Below are 23509 nucleotides of genomic sequence, written 5' to 3' on the forward strand. Positions count from 1 at the left end.
TCTAAGGACAAACCCAACTTTTATGCCAAAGGTGGTTTCCAGTGTGGCTCTTAACCAAACTATTCATTTGCCAACTTTCTATCCAAATCCCCAGAATAAAGGGGAGAGACTTCTGCACACTTTGGACATACACAGGCAGCTACGATTCTACTTGGACAAAACAAAAGCTTTCAGAAAAACTGAGCAGATGTTTGTAGCTTATGCTGCAGGATCACAAGGAAAGCCTATCTCAAAGCAGACAATTTCAAAATGGATAGGACACTGCATTCGCTTCTGCTATGCACAGCATGGCAAATCCGTGCCTAAGAGCATTAGGCCACATTCAACAAGAGCAGCAGCCACGTCAGCAGCTTTTCTCAGAGGAGTACCAACCAAAGACATTTTAGAAGCTGCAACCTGGAGGTCAGTGCACACCTTCACAAAGCGCTACCACTTACCTCTCTACTCTAAATCCAGAGCAGGCTTTGCCACTGCAGTCCTGCAGGGCCTGGTAGCCTCTCCTAATCAGGCCCAGCCACCCAACCTCAGCTTTGGGATTCAACCCAAGTGTAATGACTGCAACAGTGAAACACGATGAACATAGTACAGTTGTGTACCTACCATAAATGTAGATGTTCGAGTGTATTCACTGTTGCAGTCCAGGTTACCCTCCCACCATCCCCCTTTTAATTGCTGGGACTTTTCTGTACTTCTCAACTCTATACAACCTATGTGGTGTATTTGCTTGTAGATGAAGGAATTGTTTATTTTAGTACATGCATGCTTTTTGGCATACTTTTTTACAGGCTTCCTATTTGGGGGCACCTGACATCTGGGGCAAGAAAAACTGAAGAAAATGGCGTTGGTTGCATCTTTTATACCCCTGGCGCACTGACGTCAGGGAAGAGGCGACATCAATTGACGCCGGACCAAGACTTTGGAACTCGGGCCGACTGTGGGTAGCCTGCCAGCAGGATAACCCAAGTGTAATGACTGCAACAGTGAATACACTCAAACATCTACATTTATGGTAGGTACAAAACTGTACTTTTCCTCCTTCTCAAGAGCCTATCTCCATTTCTTTTGTCTCTTTCACAATATTTGGTATTTGATTTCCGTTTTCCAGTAATTCTTTTTTTTGGCAGCCAGTAATATTAAGCTTAGTAAGGTCTTGCTAAGGGGCAGATATTCTTGATGTTTCACTGTTGCAGCCATCACATTTGGGTTATCCCTGCCGGGGTAGCCCTTGGCTGGCCCAAATACCAGAGTCTTAGTATTTCTCGTCGGTTGCTGTCACTTCAGGACTGGCGTAAGGTCGTCAGTAGTACAAAGTAAGGCAGCCAATGCATTATATCAGTCTTTCTTGCCATGGAGCCCAAAGCAGAAGCAGTTTGCACGAGTGCCGGCCGGCTGCTTTCTGTGTTTAAATCTTCCAATTGAAGCTGAAGTCTTCTAAAGCTAAGTACCCCATTGGGGATCCTTTTTTCTTGCACTAACCAGTTCTTGTCCTCTGCATAGCTCAAACGAATCCTTTCCTTCATTGCAATCATTTTCTCTTCAAACATTTTTGGCAAAGTACTCTTTCAGGAATTTTTAAAATCTGTCAACTCTTGACATTTCCAAAAAAAAAAAAAAAACATGTTCCAGATTACCCCACTCTCTTCTGTTACACCTCCAAGCATTTGCCATCTACTTGTGGAAAATTCTCGGAAGTCTGCTTGTAGTATAAAAATACCCATGCAAACACTACCAAACAAAAATCTTAAACCTTTTGAGTTTTGTTGCATACTTGGGAGCCACGTAGATGCCTTCCTATTGTTTGTTAGTATATTTTGTCTTCCAAAAAACAAGTAATCTCCGTGGTATCCCCGAAGTCTCAAAACAACCCACTAAAGTGTAGTGGGTCTAAAAACAAAACAGTGTAAGAAACTTCTCTGTGTGGAAGATTTTCAGTCCATATATTTCTAGTTAATCACTGTATATTAATCAGATCAGACAATAGTAGTAGAAGTAGCGAACGTAAACTCGTCAAGTCAAAAAGTAATAATAGAAAATATGTAAATGTTCTTCGTCTTCCATTGCTGCAGTCCTGACTATTGGGTATAGTCCGCGTCCCAGTCGGCCCGAATACCAGAGTATAAGGCTGACGTCGGTCAGGGCGCATTAGACTGACGTCAGTACGTCAGGGTACTAATGCGCATGACCGACGTCATATCCTCAGTCTTTCTTGCCGCATGGTCCGATGCAGAAGCAGTTTTGCGAGTGCAGGTTGGCGTTCTGAAATACTTCCGAAACCGGAGTTTCAGACCGAAACAGAGTTGGCTAAGTACCCGTTGGGAACATTTTGGTTTTTCTTGCCTCAGTATTTACCGGATGTCAGAAAAAGTGAATAACTGTATTTCTTGTGGGAAACAGATACCTCATAGGGATTATCATACCTTGTGTATACCTTGTTTAGGGCCTGAGCACGACGTTGTTGGTTGCCGCTCTTGTGCTAGGTTTAACAAACGCACTATTAAGAGGAGGTTAGACTGTGCCAGGTTAGTGTTTGGGAAGCGTTGCAATTATAAAATGCCGTCGGATGCTCCGACGCCCGCTTCCTCCAAGAAGCGCAAGGATAAAACACTGAAGCCTAGGGTTGAGGAACCGCCAGTCCCGGACGTCGGTTCTTTAGAAGGCTCAGTGGAGCCGGAGGTTTTGCCAGGAGTTTCCATGGAGTCCCAGGCAGAAACTATACTCTTACAGGATGTGCCTTCTCAGGAGGTAGGCCAGGCTGAGGGGGCTTCTCAGGTGACTGTTCTTCCCTCTCTTCCCAAGGTAGTTAGGGCCTCTCCTTCTGTTGCCAAAACTTCTATGAGAGGTAGGCCTACTTCAGCTTCCGTGGGGGCTTCTCCTACCATTTCAGGTTCTGTGCCTAAGAAACATATGCTTAAGATGGCAGAAGATTTGATTACTATGATTAGGGGTTCTATGCCCCCGCCTGATAAGAGGCCTAGGGTGGAACCGGAGTTTGATTGTTTTGAACAGTGTTCTGAGGCTTCAGAATCTTCTGTGGAAGATTTGCAGGAGTATCCTACCTATTCTGATTCTGATGTGGATGATTCCACTCCTACAGCGTCTCCACCTGAGGATTTCTCATTTTCAGAGACTTTGCATTCCATGAGGGAGCACTTTAAATGGGAAGGCCAGGATTACTCTGACTCTAGGAAAAGGCTTAGGGAGTTCTTGTTTTTACCTCAGCATAGGCCTTTAGCTATTCCTCCTGTGTTGAATGTGGTGGAAGATGTTTTGCAGAGGCTTCCCTGAACCCTGACTCTTTGCCTCCTGCTCCTGTTAAGCCTGATAGGTATTATAGGGTGCCCGAAGCTCATAAATATTTGTTTAAGAGTCCTAGGGCGGACCCAGAAACTATTTCTCAGGGGCCTAAGGGTGTAAAAGCTTCTGTGGTTAAAAATCCTGTCCCCACTGATAAAGAGGCGAGGGCTTTGGATAGGTGGGGAAAGAAAGTGTATACTTCTTCCACTTTAGCCATGAGAGCTTTGAATTGTCAGTTTCACATGTTAAAATATCAGAATTACCTTCTTTCACAATTGAAATCTAAGGTGGATGCTTTGGCGGAAGGTATTGAGTGTAAAGAGTTGCTGGATTTGGTTCATGTGTCTGAACAAGTGGGTAAGCATTCTTTGCAATGTGGTTTTGATGCTGTACAGGCCTCCTCGAGGGTGGCTGCTACCAGCTCTGTTCTTCGCAGGCATGCCTGGTTGAAGGATCAGAATTTAGCTGAGCATGTTAAGACAAGGATTTTGGATGCTCCTTTACAGTCTGATGTGTTGTTTGGTTCGCCTGTGGAAGCTGTTTTAAAGAAAATGGAGGACAAAGCTAAGTCTATGCAAACTGTTAAAGATTTTTTGCAGGTACAGCCACCGAAGTTTAGTAGAAATTGGCCTGCTAAGGGGTGGACATATCCTGCTTATGATTCTCAGTCTAGGGGTAGGTCTAGACGTGGTAGGGGCAGGGCTCAAAGTTCTTTTAGGCCTACAACAGGGGGTTCACCTGCTCAGACTTCTGGTGAGGGCAGGGGTCAGTCCTTTCGTAAACAGACCCAATGACCTGTTTTTTCAGCTGCCAGCAGATTCACGTCTGGCAGCTCCTTTGTGGGAAGACTGTCTCTTTTCAAAGAAAATTGGGATTTAATTACTCAAGACAAATGGGTGTTGGATATCATTCACCACGGTTACAGATTTTATTTCCATACAATGCCCCCTTTCAAAGGCATGCCAGACGTTCCTCCTCTACAGAGAAAAGAGGCTCACAAGCAAGTTTTGCAGTTACTTCACATAGGGGCCATTCAGCCAGTCCCTGTGTCAGAGAGGGGCCTAGGATTTTATTCTCGCCTGTTCCTTGTACCAAAGAAGGGGAACACGTGGAGACCAATTTTGGATTTATCTCTCCTCAACACGTTTTTGGACATTCCCAAGTTCAAGATGTTGACGTTACAACAGCTTTTACCTCTGCTGGGCAAGGATCACTGGATGGTAACTTTAGATCTCAAGGAAGCTTACCTTCATGTGCCTATAAGGCTAAGTTGCAGAAAGTATCTGCGGTTTCGAGCTGGAAATTCTCATTATCAGTTCTCTGCATTGCCCTTTGGCTTATCTACTGCGCCCAGAGTATTCACAAAGGTTCTGGCTCCAGTGATAGCTTACTTCAGGCTTCAAGGAATTCAAATCTATCCTTACTTGGGCGACTGCCTGATTCTGGCTCAAGAAAAGGAAGACCTTCTACAGCATCTGGAATATGTTATAGCAGTGCTAAGATGCCTAGGGTATTCTGTGAACGAAATAAAGTCCAGTCTAGTACCCTCTCAAGACATGTGCTTTCTGGGTGTAAGACTGTATACAGCAGCCCAGATGGCCTTTTAACCCCGGACAAACAAAAGAGTCTGTCACTTTACTTCCATCAACTATCTCATCAGTCCGTGCTGACTGCAAGGACAGTCCTTCAAGCATTAGGGTTCATGGCATCTTGTATTCTGGTGCTTCCCAATGCCAAACTGCATATGAGGAAGCTACAATGGTATCTCACAAATGTATGGACACAGCACTGCCAGGATTTGGACACTGTCATTCAAATAATACCTTGCATTCAAAAGGAATTTTTGTGGTGGGCTCAGGAATGTCACCTAAACAAGGGACTCTCTGTGACCCGGCCAGAGGCAAGTCAGATTCTAACGACAGATGCCTCGGACATTGCTTGGGGAGCTCATCTAAATGGAAAGTGGATACAAGACAAGTGGCCTGCCAGACTACAGCATCTACATATCAACATGAAGGAGATGTTAGCAGTCCAGTTTGCATTAATGGCTTTCAAGGAGTTACTTCTTCCAGGGCAGGTGTTGATTCTAACAGACAACACAACTGTCATGTGGTACATCAACAAGCAGGGGAACACATTCTTACCCTCTATGCAGGCAAGCAATGATTTTATGGGAGACTGCTAAGCTTGCAACTAACTCTTCAGGCAAGGTTTCTGCCAGGAGCACAGAACTCCTTAGCAGATGTGTTAAGCAGACAAATCATGGATCCCCACGAGTGGAAACTGGATCTTCATGTATTTCAGAAACTGACAGTGTCATGGGGAACTCCAGACATAGATCTGTTCGCTTCTCCACTAAACCACCAGCTGCCAAAGTATTGCACAAAGGGGTTTCATCACACAGCTTGGAAAGTGGATGCTCTGTCTTTCAGTTGGAAAAACCTTCATGTGTATGCCTTTCCACCTCTACCGCTTCTTCCAAAGGTACTATTAAAGGTCAGACAAGACAGGCCAAGGATGATTTTGATAGCTCCAGATTGGCCTCGGCAACACTGGTACCCACTACTACGGAGTCTGGTAAAGAAGCCTCCATGGCCTTTACCTCTGATTCCTCATCTGTTATCTCAGAAGGACGGTCATCTGCTCAATGTCAAGCTTCACTCTCTTCATCTAACAGCCTGGCATATTCTGTGTTGAAACACAGCAGGTCTCAACTTCCTCAACAAGTTTTAAATGTGATTATGGAAGCTAGAAGGCCTAGTACAAGGAGAGTGTACAGAAAAATGGAAGAGATTTTTATTTTGGAGTACAGCAAAGAATTTGGAGATTTCAGAGCCTAATTTGAGTGTGGCTCTTCAATATCTTACTGAATTATTGGACAAAGGTTTGTCCTTCTCTTCCATAAAGATTCATGCTGCAGCAATTTCAGCTCACTATGATTGTGACCCACCTTTGTTTTCGCATCCTTTGTTCAAGCAGTTTCTTAGAGGGGCAAAGAATATAAGACCCCCACGTGAGCTCCTACTCCTGCTTGGGATCTCAATTTTGTGTTGGAAAAACTTACTCTACAACCTTTTGAGCCTGCAGCTACTGCTGAATTGAAATATTTGTCATGGAAGACTGCTTTTCTGTTGGCTATTACTTCTGCAAGAAGGGTGTCTGAGTTGCAGGCCCTTATGGCAGTAGAGCCCTTTTGATTTTCCATAAGGACAGGGTATCATTACGTACTAATCCTTCCTTTATGCCTAAGGTGGTTTCTAGTGTGGCTTTAAACCAAACTATTCATTTGCCTACGTTTTTGCAGATCCTCAAAGTAAAGGGAAAAGATTTTGCACACTTTAGATGTACACAGGCAATTGCGTTATTATTTGAGCAGGACTAAGGATTTTAGGCAGTCTCAGCAGTTACTTGTTTCTTTTGCTTTGAGTTCACAGGGCAAGCCTGTGTCAAAACAAACTATTTCTAGGTGGATTGGCTTTTGCATTGCATTTTGTTATTCCCATCATGGCAAGGAGATTCCAGCTGGGATTAGGCCTCATTCCACTAGGGCTACTGCCACTTCAACAGCATTTCTAAGGGGTGGCAACTAAGGATATTCTGGAAGCAGCTACTTGGAGTTCAGTGCATACTTTCTCTAGGCATTATCACCTTCCTATATACTCTAAGACTAGGGCTGGTTTTGCCACAGCTGTTTTACAAGGCATGTTGTCAGCTCCTACTACTTTATAATTTGCCAGCCTCCCTTACCTCTGCTTTGGGATTCTACCCAATAGTCAGGACTGCAGCAATGGAAGACGAAGAACATAGTACAGTTTTGTACCTACCATAAATGTAGATGTTCGAGGATTCCATTGCTGCAGTCCAATTTACCCTCCCTCCTTCCCCTCTGTGGTTAGGGGTGGTTGTGTAGGTGAGTTTACATGCTCATATTTTTATATATATATATATATATATATATTGTTGTATATATTATACATGTTTTTGGTGCAGGTTGTTTTGGGACTTGTCTTTTTGGGTCTTCTGACATCTGGGGCAAGAAAAGACTGAGGATATGACGTCGGTCATGCGCATTAGTACCCTGACGTACTGACGTCAGTCTAATGCGCCCTGACCGACGTCAGCCTTATACTCTGGTATTCGGGCCGACTGGGACGCGGACTATACCCAATAGTCAGGACTGCAGCAATGGAATCCTCGAACATCTACATTTATGGTAGGTACAAAACTGTACTTTCTACAGCATTACTAAGTATTCGAAAGTAATCCAAGCAAGGCAGGCAGTCTGTTTCCAGTCGAAAATCCTTTATTAAGTACACAGACAAGCGATCCAAGTAAAACAAAAATAGAGTAATAATTTCCTCACAAGCTTTCTAAATATATATATACTTTTTATCAGGCATGAGAGTGGTTTATTGTCCTGTAAAACAAAGTGTTATTGGTACACATGTTAAATTCACATCCCTTCCCCCATCAGTGTGACTTTCGAGCTGGTCCTGCCCTACCTAGTAGCCGTCATAATAATATATAGCCCTAATGTAATGGTACATCTTATTTAACCAAATTATTAAGTCTGTGATTTTATACAAGGCAATATACTACATGGCTGGAAATATATCAACCTTAGTTCATTTTGCGATCAAAAATTATATATAAATATATACATATACATTTTGCATGTAAAAATTAGTTTCTATTTTCATAACCTATTGTTAACAAAGATCTCTTTCGTCCTTCTAGACTTCTTTAGGTCTGTGTACAAGAACCCTAAAAACCTGTATAATTGTATAATTAGTTAGTATTGTTATTACCATCATTTAGAATAAAGTGGAAAAAAGAGAACCAGAAAAAAATAAAAATAAAAAAAATATATGTATGATGATGGAAACAAAATATGCACTTAAATTTCAAATTATTTAAAATGGTATTTAAAAACAATTTGTAGAAAAAAATAAAATACAGTTAGTCATGTAAACAATGTGGCAATTTTCTAAGTTCCAGTGCACTTTTAATTGAACAGTAGTAGTTTAGTCCAGGCTTTCTAAAAGAGTTTAGCTTTAATTGCCACGAGTTCATGTTTCTCCAGAATATTCGGGATGTCTCCTTCAAGATCACCCATGTCTATGCGATCCAGGATGTGGAACTTAAAACCGGTGTGTCTTTTATGAAGAGGAAGGTGTTTGGCTAGTGCATTATTTTTACATCCAGAGCGGATTTCTGACAGATGACATGAAATCCTTCGCTTGAGTTTATTTACAGTCTTGCCCACATAGAATGCATCACATTCATTGCACTGTGCCCTGTAAATTACTTTTTTAGTGTTACAGTCACCCCCTGCACTGATTTCAATGATCTTCTTTAAATAAGGGCAATAAAAACTATCACCTTGCTGTATAAATATACAAAATGTACAATTTGTTTCACATCTTTTAGTGCTTTTCTCATAAGGTCTAGGTTTAAATTCAACAAAACTTCTAATATTCCTGGCCTTCCTATAAACAAATGATGGGGCTTCACCTAAGATGTTAATCAGAAAAGGGTTTTCTGTGACAATGTCCCAATAATCTACTTAATAATTTGGTTAAATAAGATGTACCATTAAAGTACATTAGGACTATATATTATTATGACAGCTACTAGGTAGGGCAGGACCAGCTCGAATGTCACACTGATGGGGGAAGGGATATGAATTTAACATGTGTACCAATAACACTTTGTTTTACAGCACAGTAAACCACTCCCATGCCTGATAAAAAGTATATATATATTTAGAAAGCTTGTGAGGAAATTATTACTCTATTTTTGTTTTACTTGGATCGCTTGTCTGTGTACTTAATAAAGGATTTTCGACTGGAAACAGACTGCCTGCCTTGCTTGGATTACTTTCGAATACTTAGTAATGCTGTAGAATTATATATTTTCTATTATTACTTTTTAACTTGACGAGTTTACGTTCTCTACTTCTACTACTATTGTCTGATCTGATTAATATACATTGATTAACTAGAAATATACGGACTGAAAATCTTCCACACAGAGAAGTTTCTTACACTGTTATATTCTGTCTTCCCAATCCTTTCTAACCTTCTCTGCTTGATTCTTATAGTTATCATGCAATATTTTATATGGCTTATTAATTATCCCGTTACAATAAGTTCTGTTTTTGACTCATTTAAAAACTCTACCACAGCTGGTCTTTCACTTTGAATTCCCCTATCCCTTTCTGTTTGCTTGTACTCTGTTATAAATCCCTGGAAGGGAAGGTAGTCTCTAACTTGCAGTTTAATCTTCTTCTTGGCCTTATCTCATCATCTCACTCTGCTTTCTTTCCATCTTTAGCTATTTGTTCCAAAAAACCTTTCTACATTATGAATATAATATTCTGTATAGTAGTTACTTTCCCTTTGGGTCTGCATCCAGAGTGCTATTTATTCTTTCCTTACCCCCCCCACCCTGTTCCATCATCATTCATTTCCACTTTTATTTATAATCTTCTGCTTGTGTTCTGTATATAAGCCTTAACTGCATAGTTCTAAAGTATTCCTTCAAATCAGGTAATCCTAAACTACCTTGCTCTATGAGGTATATCTTTTTATTCCAGTCTTCTTGCTCTCTTCCCCTTCCAAGTAAATTCTTAAAATTCTTTATTAATAGTGATCCACAACTTCTGATCTTGTTAATAAAAATGTCTGTCCTGTGTATAAAACTAAATACTAGAAACATTTTTCACTGTTTGTAGCTTATCTGTATCAGTAATCAAGAGTTTCCAACTGCCCTACATAGTTCATGTATCCAAACACAGCTTGTCAGAGAGGAACCCTCCTTTTAAACATTATTGACATAAAGTAGGTTATATACTTTACAGTTTACCCACCAGTTTTTAACATATTCAACACGTTTCCAGACGTTCTCATCTGTGTTTGTTATGCATATTCCCTTCTCTAATGGGATTGATGTTTTGTATTCATCCCGATCCTCTCTATCTCAACACCAGTTTCTCACTGCAGTTTGAGATGGTCCTGATTCTTCTAATAAACTCCTTTGAGTTCTTTCTGATGTGAAAGTGTTTTCCTTTGGAACAATGGAAAAGGTTTCACTGGCAAAGTCACTCTGGGGCTTTGTTGTTGTTGGAAAAATGAGAAATAGAGTTCTTTTCCTTAATGACTCTGTCTTTGTTGACTAAACTTTTGTGTTTGCTCCTTAGTGTGTTCTTCATCCAAAAATGTCTTTGATCTTCCAGGAAAAAAATATTCTGAAGGAAGCTGGTTGCAGAAGCTCGCATCTCACACCTGCCTCTCCATATTCCTTAATTGCTATAATAAACCTGTTTCTCTTCTGCCTGCTGTACAGTGAATAATTATTTTCCATAAACACTTCTGTTCCCAGTTTTGAATGCCTTTTTATTCCATCACAGTTTTCTCAAGAGAATCTCTTTCTACTGGTTTGATTGAATTTTTACTAAAATAGGTCGAGACTGCTTTTTATGGCTTGATTGGGAGCATATACACATTTTGTCCTCTCAATTAACAAATGCTGCACCAGTCCAGTTGCTTATTTGTTCTTCATTAAAAGGAGTGCAATCTGTTCATTTCAGTTTCTCTTGTATAGCAGAAAAGTTCAGGTTTTCTTCCATGGTATGTCTTCTTACTAATTTTGAAAGCTGCCTTTTGCTCAGACAGCTTTTTTTTCATTTCATCCTCAGATGTATGCAGTTTTATGAGCTCATCTGAGTAGCTAATTAAAGTTTCTTCTATTTAGTCAGCCTTTTATTTGATTATGTATATTGTTTCAATTTTGAGTTTCACTTATTTTAAACACCTCTGAGTGTATGTAATGTATTTTTTCCTCTAAATTACTGGAAGCCATCTGTACCAAAGCTTAAACTTTAACTACTTTTTGCTGAGCAGTTGCAAGATTCTTCCCAGAGTTCCTTTTCTCCTTAATTTATGGTTGATTTTCTTACTTTCTCCATCTTTTTTCCTTTGGTGGCATTAAGGCAGCGTAATTACAAGACAGTAATTGAATTGTACCCAAATTGGTAACTTTTATTGTTTTTTTTTTCTTCTTGTTTTCAATTTTCAGAATGGAAGAGCTCTTATCATCCTGTGGAGCCATCTTGGGAGTCAAGTAGGCAGGGCTCTTCTTAAGTACCCTTACAGGATGTGCAGGTACAGATCCTCAACAAGATGATGTGGTAATATGGTACTCTCTTTGTCTTGGTTGTGAGTCTGAAGTGTGAGTGGGAGGGCTCTTTCATAAGGTTGAATATCTTCTGGATCCTTAGGCATTTCCTGCACTGGTATTGGCTCCTGGGAGAAGGGCAGGCCTGTAATTCACCTCTAATTGGTTAGGTACCCTTCTTTATCCCCCCGTTTGCCACTGTCAAACCCCCCCCCCCCCCACAGTGGACTCCAAGCTCATTCATTCACTGGTATGAGGATGCCCTAGGATGAGAGCAGTCCAGAGGGGCTGTCCTCAAGGCAAACTTCAGAGAGTTTGGTGGTGGTGTTGCCAACATAGCAGTGAGAGTTTTGTATGAAAAGTCTTAACCCTGCGCAGTGGATGGTGACATGGAGACTTGCATAACTGTAGGGACTGCCTGCGCCCCTGTATCAGCTCAAGCATGTTCTTTACCGTGCTCAAGAGCTATGGTCATTGTTTCGATTGACTATACTGCATTGTCCCTGTACTGGTCCCTACCCCTTCGACACCTTACTGCAGTCTGACAGTGATGAGACTGCGAATGGTGCCCTGAGATGGCTGGGAAATGCCCATTTTCCTTTCTATGACATTAAGTATCCAAACAGGTTATGAAACCCTGATCACTTAAGCCATGCTCATAAATTTATTTCTGTATACCTCTAGCACTGCTAGACAATTTTCTTTGTCTAGTTTCTCTTTCCTACACATCCTTCCTTAGGATGTGTGGAAGGGCCTATCTCTAGGAGAGACTGGTTCCAGTCTCCTTAAGGGTACCTTGTAGGAGATCAGTTAGGCATAAATCTTCCCATTGTTATAGGGTGTCCTGGTACTAGGGCCTGTGCCTTCTCCACCCTTTGTTGGCAGTTTTCCTAGAGGTGGACCCATTTCTTGGTTTCCATTGTACAGGGATCTTGAGCAGGGTGGAAATATGCACCTTACCTTGGCATCCGTGGATGCGGCTGTTTTGTTGGGGATGGGTTACAGTCTGTCTTTCCCTTCCCTGTTTGCCCTCAGTGGTGATTTTCCTTGCCATCCCATGATTATACATTTGCCATTACTAGACCTCTCAGCTGTCCATATCCTGGGGAAACATTCCTATTTTCAGGCCTGATTTGCCTTTCCACATAATGATCCTATTTATTCAGGCTTTATTTATCCCTCACATAATTTTTTGAATCCTCCTAATCATACATGATTTTTCAGTTTGTATAGTACACATTAAATCATATGACATGACCGTTATACTTGTGCCACCGGTAAAGTAAAGAAAGACGACACGCACCTTACATCTCCCTTTTTCATAAGCAAAAATAAATGGCCATGTTTGGTAGAATTTTGCAGTACAGTTCATTAAAGTCTACAGATGTTACACTGTCTGTTTGATAATGTGCTTACATTTTTTCCATCATTTTGTCACTGTCTGCTTTTTAAACATGATTCTAAGGAGCATCACACATTCTTACTGGAACCAGGAAAAGTTATGAGATACTTGATATCCAGATTTTGTTAACTTGGTCCAGGTTTTTGGCTGAATTTACCTACTTTTCAAGAACCTTTTTTAATATTTTCAGTGTTTGCAGGTTGAGAGGTATGGCCACTCCTGCTAGTTGATCTCTGAAATTTGTGATCGTTTCACTTCTTTAATGGGTTGAGTTCACCATTTTGTTATGGCCTTCTTCTCAGGTGTAGCTTTCAGGAACCTTCAGTCAGTAACTTCTCTCTAGTTACATCCTGGTATGTGGGTTATAAACCAGGCTTTATTTTGGGTGTTTCCCACTTTGTCAACATTTGAGCTGGTTCTGTTGTTGGCCTCTGGCTCCTGATAGCCCTTTAGGATGTATTGCTTAGGATGCCACACAATCTAGGATCATTTAAGGTAGGCCCTCAGTTAAGAACATGTCTGTCATATTTAACTTTGAGAACATTTCCCCCAACCACCACCACCACATGGTATCCAGTCTCACCGATTTATTTATTGCCGTTTGTTTACTAGGATGGCCCAAGTAGACACTCAAGCGCATTTTCAGTGAAGTCTTGGGGAGAAAAGCTCCATTAAAGTTAGAAAAATTACAAAAAAAATACAGAGAAAAAAAGAATTTGAGTTGCTTAACAGCAGAAATGGAGTTTTAGAATAATGCAATGGGTAATACTTTCTGCAGGCATGTTATACAATAATAAACAGGTTGTATTTACATATACAGCAGTGTACACATTTCATTTACATGGGAGAGATGAAAAACAGCGTATAGTTATAAATGTAGATAGAATTTATTTACATTAGTTACAGGATAACTGGGTGTGACGAGGGTGGACAGGATTAGGAATAAGTATATTAGAGGGTCAGCCCAGGTTGGAAGGTTTGGAGACAAAGCCAGAGAGGCAAGATTACGTTGGTTTGGACATGTGCTGAGGAGGGATGCTGAGTATATTGGGAAAGATGCTAAGGATGAAGCTACCAGGTAACAGGAAAAGAGGAAGGCCTAAGATAAGGTTTATGGATGTGATGAGAGAGGATATGCAAGTGGTTGGTGTGACAGAGCAAGATGCAGAAGACAGGAAGAAATGGAAACAGATAATCCGCTGTGGTGACCCCTAATGGGAACTGCCGAAAGAAGATGAGTTACAGGATAACAAAGGAAAGCTGGAGAGTTAGAGGTTGGTGATAGTCTAGCGGTCTGAGAGACAGAGAGAGAGAAAGTTAGTCAGGGTATGAACAAGAACAGAGCTAGAAGGAGTTTCTGTGCTGTTTTAGGTTGTGCTTAAAGCTAGATGTACAGCTGTCCTGTTTTAGTGGGATAGGTTGGGAGTGCCACTGTCTGGTGACATAGAATGAGTATTGTGAATCTCCAGATGTATTGTGGGATTTGGAAGTTATTAGTAGGCTCCTGTTACCTGAACAAAGGTGATGTAGTGGGGAGTAGTGCCTGTGAATGTTTTGTAGAGAAGGGCATGTTTGTGGTTTATGTATTGTTTTGTGTGGAATTAGAAGCTGAGTGATTTTAAGGTGATTGGATAGATGTCCTTCATGGATGCATCTGCAGTCATAACAAGTGGGTTGTCCTGTCGTCAGGCAGCCCCTCAGTCGGCCGGATTCCAAAGTCCGGGTCCGGCTTCGGCTGATGTCGCACTCCACCCGACGTCACCTCTGCTGGTCCTCGGGTATAAAGGCATCAGCCGACGCCACTTTCCTCAGTCTTTCTTGCCGCGTGGCGCCCGAAGCAGAAGCTGTTCGCAAGTGCCGGTCGGTCGGATCCAGAGATTACTTCTACCGAATACTACTTCGAAGACTTCTAAAGCTAAGTACCCCGTTGGGGACTCTTTCTTGCCTCAGCCGATGTCAGAAAAAGTTAACAATTGTTTAAACTGTGGAAAACAAATACCTCATAAAGATTTCCACTCTTACTGTCTGCCTTGTTTAGGCCCAGCCCACGACGTAGCAGCCTGTTCGGCCTGTGCTTCTTTCAACCGACGAGCGGCTTAGGCGTCGGTCGGAGTTTGCAGAACAGTTTTTCGGTTCTGATTTTGCGTACATTATACCGTCGGATCCTCCCACTACCCAATCTAGCAAAACGCAAAGATAAAGACCGACACTCGCGGTCCGCGGTTTCGGCGAAACCATGGTCAAGCAAACCGCGAGTGTCTCGGTTTCGGCCGAAACCGAGAAAACTGAACAAAGTACAGCTGAACCTATTCCTACAACTGAGGCCCCTGCTACAACTCTTGAAACGACTTCAGAAATTTTACCCACTACGGTGGTTGACTTATCAGACACCATCCCCTTGGATGTTTCTACCCCAGCACGTGGTGCTGCTAGGCCTCCAGCAGCCATGTCCATTAAGGCCTTTGCCAGGGCTAAAGCAGCCAAGACTACTAAAACAGTGCCTGTTAAACCTCCCACATCCAGGCCCTCTTCTAGTTCTCAAATGCTTACTTTGGCAGAAGATTTAATTTCTTTAATTAGAGGATCTCAATCTCACCCAGACAGGGCCTCTCAGCCCCCAGAGAAGAGACCTAGGGCAGAGCCCCCGAGCCAGTGTCCTCTGATGATTCTGCTGATGAATCAGACATAACTGACCAGCCAGAGGCTCCCTTCTCCAATTTTGAAGATTCTGATGCTGAAGAATCCATCCCAGCTGCTTCCCCACCAGAAGAATTCTCCTTTGGGAAACCTTGCATGCCATGCGAGAACAGTTCCAATGGCAGCAACAGGATTTTCAGACTCAGAAAAGACTTAGGACTTTTCTGCACCTCCCACAGCACAGGCCCTTAGCTATACCCCTGTTCTCTCTGTGGTGGATGATGCTTTCAATGATGTTTGCTCCGCTCCAGTTTCTTTACCTCCAGCCCCTGCCAAACCAGACAGATTTTACAGGGTGCCAGATACTCATCACCACCTTTACAAGGCTCCACTTGCAGACCCAGAAACTATATCCCAGGGCCCCAAGGCAGTAGCCGCGACCATAGCTAAAAACCCTTTTCCTTCTGAAAGGGAAGCAAGGTCATTAGACAGATGGGGTAAAAAGGTCTACACTTCAGCTACTCTCTCAGCTAGAGCTTTAAACTGTCAGTTTCACATGATACAATACCAAGAGTTTATGCTGGATCAGTTAACTAAAAAACTAACCACTGATGAATCTCTTGATAAGAAATATGTATTACAGATGGTTAATAACATACAACAGGTTAGCAACCATTCCTTAAAATGTGGCTATGATGCACTGGAGGCTTCATTTAGATCAGCCATGACAGGCACAGTGATAAGAAGGCATGCATGGCTAAAGGAGCAAGCTTTACCGGATCATGTTAAAGCTAAGTTGCTAGATGCTCCTATGGACAAGACAAGTTTGTTTGGTACATCTGCCCAGCAGGTTATGAAGAAAATGGAAGAAAAGGCAAAATCTGTTCAAACTGTTAAAGATTTCTTGCAGGTTCAACCCCCAAGGTTTAGCAGGAACTGGCCTGCCAAACATTGGCCCTTTCCTGACTCCACAAAATTTCAAAGGTGCAGGAATAGGCGTTCCAGAGGCAGAAACCAATCCAGAGGAGGTGCCTACAGAGGAAGACAGTGGCAAGGTAACAACAGAGGCACAGACACAGCCACTGCCACTACATCAACACAACCACAGTGACTTAACCTAAATCCGCCTACCAGGGAACAAATAGCAGCTCCTCTAGGCGGAAAGTTAACCTTATTTTCAAAGAACTGGCACTACATAACAAAGGACAAGTGGATTTTACAAACCATAGATCAAGGTTACGGTTTCACTTCCACACTTTTCCAGTCAAAAGAGGAATGCCAAATCTACCTCCAAATCAAAAACAGAGGCTCTCGCCAGATAATGGAGTTAGCAAACATGAGAGCTGTGGAAAGAGTGCCAACAGCAGAGCAAGGAAAGGGGTTCTACTCCAGACTATTCCTAGTTCCAAGAAAGGAAAAAAGTTGGAGACCAATTCTCGACCTGTCCACCTGAAATACATACATCATTGTCCCAAAATTCAAAATGCTGACCCTACAGCAACTTCTTCCCATGCTGGGCAAGGAGTCTTGGCTGGTAACTCTAGATCTCAAGGAGGCATACCTGCACGTCCCCATTCGACCAATCTGCAGAAGATACCTCAGATTTCTTGCAGGATCAGAGCACTATCAATTCTCAGCATTGCCTTTTGGCTTATCTACTGCGCCCAGAGTATTCACAAAATGCCTGGCATCAGTAATCGCCCATTGCAGACTTCAGGGAATTCAAATTTACCCATACCTGGACGACTGCCTGCTACAAGGGACAACAAAAGCAAGCTGACAACAGATTTACAAAGGGTCATTTACTTGCTACAAGCACTGGGATACACAGTCAATTTACAAAAGTCAAGGCTGATACCATCCCAAACAAGGACATTCTTGGGCGGAATTGGACACAGTAAAACAAATGGCATTCCTGACTACAGAAAAACAAAAATAACTCCCTCTATACTTCTTGGCACTAACAAAACTGAACAAGTTAACAGCAAGAAAAGTACTGCAGGCCTTGGGCTTCATGGCATCATGCATAATCTTGGTTCCATTTGCCAGACTACATATGAGAAAACTACAGTGGTACCTAAAGAATTTATGGTCCCAACACAGACACAGTCTAGAAACAGAAATCCCACTAATTCCATGCTTAAAACAGGAGTTCCTATGGTGGGCTCAGGCATGCCAGTCAAACCCAGGCCTACCCTTTCGCAGAGGTCAAGCAAGCCAGACCATCACAACAGACGCTTCAGACCTAGGATGGGGGCCCACATGCTGGACAAATGCGTGCAAGGATTGTGGACACAGGATCAACTTCAACTGCACATCAACCTAAAAGAAATGCTGGCAGTAAAACTGGCAATCCAAAAGTTCAAACCATTTCTCAAAGAGGGCCAGTTGATGATAAGGACAGACAACACCACAGTCATGTGGTACATCAACAAACAGGGAGGCACTCATTCATACCCCTATGCAGAATGACCTTGGAGCTGTGGACCCTGGCACTCAGCTACAACATCCAGTTACAGGCAATATTTGTACCAGGGAAAGACAATACCCTAGCAGACATATTAAGCAGAACCACTTGGGATGCCCACGAATGGAAGCTTCACCCGGACATCTTCAAGACCATCTCAAAGAAATGGGGAATGCCACAGATAGACCTATTCGCATCACCTCTCAATCACCAGCTCAAAAATTCTGCACAAGGACATTCCACCCATTAGCATGGAAAGTGGATTCGCTCTCTTTCAACTGGAAAGGCCTAACAGCATATGCATTCCCGCCTCTTCCTTTGATACACAAGGTACTACTGAAAATCAAGGAAGAGCGTCCAAGGATAATCCTGATAGCTCCAAACTGGCCAAGACAACACTGGTACCCACTACTGAGGAGCATGTCTCGGAACAATATGTTGACAATTCCCCTGATGCCTTTGATGTTAACGCAGAACAACTACAGCATCATACATCCAAACCTAAAAACCTTGCAACTGACTGCATGGAACATCACATAACAGCAGCTATTCCAGAACTTTCCCAAAGAGTTAAAGACATTATTCTTGAAGCACGCAGACCTTCAACAAGAAGGAACTATGCTGGAAAATGGAAAAGGTTTGTCATCTGGAGTACGGAAAGAGGAAAAGATGTGTCAAACATAGATATGCCTAACATTCTGGAGTATCTGGCCGAACTTCTTCATTCAGGCCTGTCCTACTCCTCCATCAAGATACATGCATCAGCTATTTCAGCAGAATACAGCTTTGATACACCCGTTTTTTCGCACCCTCTGCTCAGGCAATTCCTCAGAGGAATCAAGAATGTAAAACCTCCAAGGAAATCACCATTACCAGCTTGGGATTTAAACTTTGTGCTAGAAAAATTGACACTAGCACCCTTTGAACCAGCAGCAACAGCAGACCTACAACACCTGTCATGGAAAACTGCTTTCCTACTGGCAATTACTTCAGCAAGGAGGGTTTCAGAACTACAGGCCTTAATGGCAGTGCAACCCTTCCTAATCTTCCACCAAGATAGAGTGTCCATGAGGACTAATCCTACATTTATGCCTAAGGTGGTATCCAGAGTGTCTTTAAACCAGGCAATCCACCTACCTACCTTCTTTCCCAACCCACAAAACAGAGGGGAAAGAATACTGCATACCTTGGATGTACATAGACAGCTACGCTACTACTTGGACAGAACAAAAAATAGCAGAAAGACTGACCAACTTTTTGTAGCCTATGCAACAGGAAGGGAAGGAAAAGCTATTTCCAAACAGACAATCTCCAAATGGATAGGAAATTGCATACAATTCTGTTACTCCTTCCATGGAAAACCAATTCCACAGAACATAAGACCTCATTCTACAAGGGCAACAGCCACTACCACAGCCTTCCTACGAGGAGTGGCAACCAAAGACATTATTGAGGCGGCTACTTGGACCTCCGTGCATACATTTGCCAAGCATTATAATTTGCCTCTATATTCCAGATCCCGAGCAGGGTTTGCCACTGCTGTACTGCAAGGGATCCTAAACACACCATAATCTACTTTTATCCTCCTCTCCTAGTTGGCTATGGTATTCTACCCACTTGTTATGACTGCAGATGCATCCATGAAGGACATAGTACAGTTTTGTACCTACCATAAATGTAGATGTCCGAACTGGATAGCATCTGCAGTCAGGATTACCCTCCCTCCATCCCCTCTGTGGTACTCCTAGGGTGTTTACCCTTCTAATAGCTAGCTGTTGGGGGGGAGTCTTTTATGGTGTATTTGTTTGTGTATATGTACATACATGCTTATTGTTGTGTTTACCTCTATCTATTTGGAAACATTGGCATCTATCCAAATTTTAGCCTGCAAGAGGGCTACTGGCATCTGGGGCAAGAAACACTGAGGAAAGTGGCGTCGGCTGATGCCTTTATACCCGAGGACCAGCAGAGGTGACGTCGGGTGGAGTGCGACATCAGCCGAAGCCGGACCCGGACTTTGGAATCCGGCCGACTGAGGGGCTGCCTGACGACAGGACAACCCACTTGTTATGACTGCAGATGCTATCCAGTTCGGACATCTACATTTATGGTAGGTACAAAACTGTACTTTCTAGCCAGTTGAACAACTTTAGTGTTAAGCGGTAATGCATATGACAGGAAGCATTAGGTGCAAATTTGGCTATTTTATTTATTTAACATTTGTTTACCGGGAAAGTCTGACTTGGAACGAAGCCAGTTTTCAGTGGAGGCCCGGGGAAAAACACTCCAGATACATGTCTTTATAATGTGGGAGGAAATCAGAGCACCCAGAGGAAACTCGCACAAATGCAGGGAGGACATGCAGACTCTGTACAGAAGGCACCCCAGCCAAGAATCGAACAGGAGCACCTCTTGCTGTGAGGCGACAATGCAACCACTGCGCCATCCAATTTTGTTAAAGCATGAGTCTAATTTATTTAGTAGGGTGGCTTGAATATCTGTTAGTATCGCTGATGCATAGAAAAGGGAGGGGAGAAGGTAGGATGAATACAACCATTTTGGCTTTGAAATTCCTTGTGATTCAGAGAAGTATATGTTTGTGTTTCAGTTGCTAGCATTGTAAGGGGCACAACTCCATATTGTTACTTCTTGATTTTAGTAGTTTTGCTTGCTTAGGGTAAGGGAGTCAACATGTAGTTGCAGGGAAATGCAGCTGAATGGCATCATGGTACATTATAAACTCATGATCACCTCAGTGTGAAAACCCTTAAAAAGTAAGGCCAAATTCATGTCTGTGATACAAGGTACATCTGCCAGAATACATCGAGAGTCTTTTTCATAGGTTAGTGGTACAGTAAGAGCATATGTGTTGTATGCCTAGTATGGTGATTTCTCCTTAAATTCTGTTTTCCTTGTTCGTAGCTAAGGCACTAAACTTCTGATGTATTGTAGATTTAAGTCTGCAATGAAAGTGTTAAATGAGAATAAATTAAAATAATTAATAGATGATTAAAAAGGGTAAAAGTAGATTTTGACCTATAAGTAATTGCACACATATTTTCACTTCTTGTCTTTCAGCAGAAGAGTCGGAAAATGACATTTATATGAGGTTTATGAAGTCACATAAATGCTATGACATTGTCCCAACCAGCTCAAAACTTGTCGTCTTTGATACTAGCTTACAAGTAAGTGATTAGTATTAAATATTAGAAATTGTGTAGAGCAGCAGGGCTGTTCACCCAGTGTTCTTTCCTCTAGCACTAATGGTTAAAAGTAGAAACATGTATCAGTGCTTTTTTCTTGTTTCATTATTTTGTTTGTTTCTTGTTTCATTATTTTGGTGGCGTCATATTTAGTTATGAAAGAATGTAGAGAAAAAATTTTTTTTGAAGAAGGTTGCTTCTACATTTGCTACTTCCCAGTAACATAATAACATAAAGTGTAGTTTTTGCTTGTTACAGCAGTATGCTTTGTTGTGGAAGTAAGTGAGAAACGTGTATACTCAGCAGTCATATTTATTTCTAAAACAGTTTATACAGTATGATTTTTGTAATGAAATTACCTGCAAGTACTGTATTGATGCATAAGAATCTAAGAAATGTATCGGTGCTGGTCATCTTCTCATCCTGGGTTGTGGCAGACCAGCCCATCTACAAATATAAATAAACTCGCGTGGTTAAGTGCAGTATGTGTGCAGCTAATCATTTGTGTTTTTGTATGTATATTTTTATATGCATATATGAAACACATATAATACTGCAACTTAACAGAATGCTAAAGTGTGTTGTATGATTTTTTTTTTTTTTTTTTTTTGAAGATGGAGAAGTTCTTTCCTCTGAAGTATAACAACGTTGATTATATTAACTAAGAGGCTGCAGGTTGTACGGACTTTGGCCCTTGCAGAAACTAAGTTTGAATTCTACTTCACATTCAAGTAGAATTCAAACTGATGACACTGATACCGGTGTCATGGAATAAGGTATATATCTATATGAAATAGTAAGGAAGACAAACAGTATTGGAAAGGGGTAAACTGCCTTTTGGGAGACTCCCAGGCAAGGTTTAGCTTGTTGTGGAACCTGCATGTAACACAGTAATGCTTACAGTGCTGACTGCACTGTTTATTTTTTCCTTCCTGCATCGTCCTATCCAGCTATCACAGTGTCCCCATCCATTGCCATGCCTACCCCCCCCCAAACATTTCCGAGTGAGTTGAGCTGGTGTGTGTCTTAAGGGTATCCTGTGAGGCAGTGCCGGCAGCTGCTTTTGCTGCTACTTGGGGTTATGTTATGACCTGCCCTTGTTTCCCTGCTCCCTCCATACCTGCATTATGTGGAGGGCTTCTGCCTTTTGTAGACTACACCCCTCCCTAAGAGTACATCTTCAAATGCTTTAGCCATATGGCCATGCCCATCCCTCCCTGCCAGCACCTCAGACATCCGAGCTGCTAGTAGAACACAGGGTGCCTGGGCTTGTAGTCCTCTATGCCACTGTGCAGGCACTGTGTGTTCTTAATCACACCTACAGCAGTACTTGTGTGGGCTGCCTTGACCCATTCAAGTTGATCGCATTTGAAAGGACGATGACACTCATTTCTGTTCCATTATAACTTAAATTGCATGACTGAGTGAGCAAGATTCAGTGCCATGATTAAACGGACTAAATGTGAGAGAATAACTTTAACTGAACAAGAAATACAAATATCTGCCTTTTGTGTTCACTGGAAAACTATTTTCTCACATTTAATGATTCTGTTTACTCTGAGCTCTAGGAAGCTACCTGGCAGTAGTCAGAAAACTCCAAATAATTTTCAAAAGATAGTTTTCTACTTTGCTGTGAAGGTACCATAGAGTGGCATGCGAAAGACGTTTACAAGGGATGGCTGTTGGAAACAACCTGAGTTTAATATTGAGACATAAATTACTTAAGACAAAAGGCCTAAAGTGGAAGGAAAGTCCACTGTGACTAAGTTTTAGACTGGAAAAGAAGTCTACAATAAGACGGAGTTCTGAAGTGAATGAAAACAGCCCCCCTTTGAATAAACTGCTGACATTTAAATAAAAATTGGAGTTGCCTGTAATTTCTTGAGATATTCTAGTCAGAAGGCATTTATCAGGACTGAGTTAATTTTTTTTAATCAGGTGCTATGAATGATGAAAGTTGCTTTATTTGTAAATGTTTTCAGCTATTTGAATTTGAAAAAAGCCATTACTTATGAATTTTGAATGTTTCAAGTCCAACAGGAGGAATATGCAAGTTATTGCTGATGTCATATTTCAAAGTTGGATTTTATCTTAAAATTGACTAGATTATGCCTGAAACATGACACGACTTGTGGAGAATGGGGTTAAAATAGTGTATACTGTTTGAGCTAATGACACTTCTCTCTTTTTTAGTGTGTGCGGGAAAAGCCAAAAGAAACACACATACATATATATATATATATATTTATATATAGATATACATATATATATATATATATATATCTGAGGAAGTGATTTAAGGGGAAAAACTGTAAAAAACAAAGGTTT

General features: G+C 41.7%; 1 protein-coding gene across 1 annotated transcript in view; it reads left to right on the forward strand.

Annotated features, from left to right (window-relative positions):
- Positions 1-23509, forward strand: part of PRKAG2 (protein kinase AMP-activated non-catalytic subunit gamma 2) — a 3182689-nt gene that overhangs the window by 2291033 nt on the left and 868147 nt on the right. The window contains 1 exon segment of the mRNA XM_044066896.1: positions 21057-21163. Coding sequence (XP_043922831.1) covers positions 21057-21163 — 107 coding nt within the window.

The sequence above is a fragment of the Protopterus annectens genome, chromosome 3.part1, assembly GCF_019279795.1.
Source record: "Protopterus annectens isolate FY-2018-M chromosome 3.part1, PAN1.0, whole genome shotgun sequence".
Taxonomy (NCBI): domain Eukaryota; kingdom Metazoa; phylum Chordata; order Ceratodontiformes; family Protopteridae; genus Protopterus; species Protopterus annectens.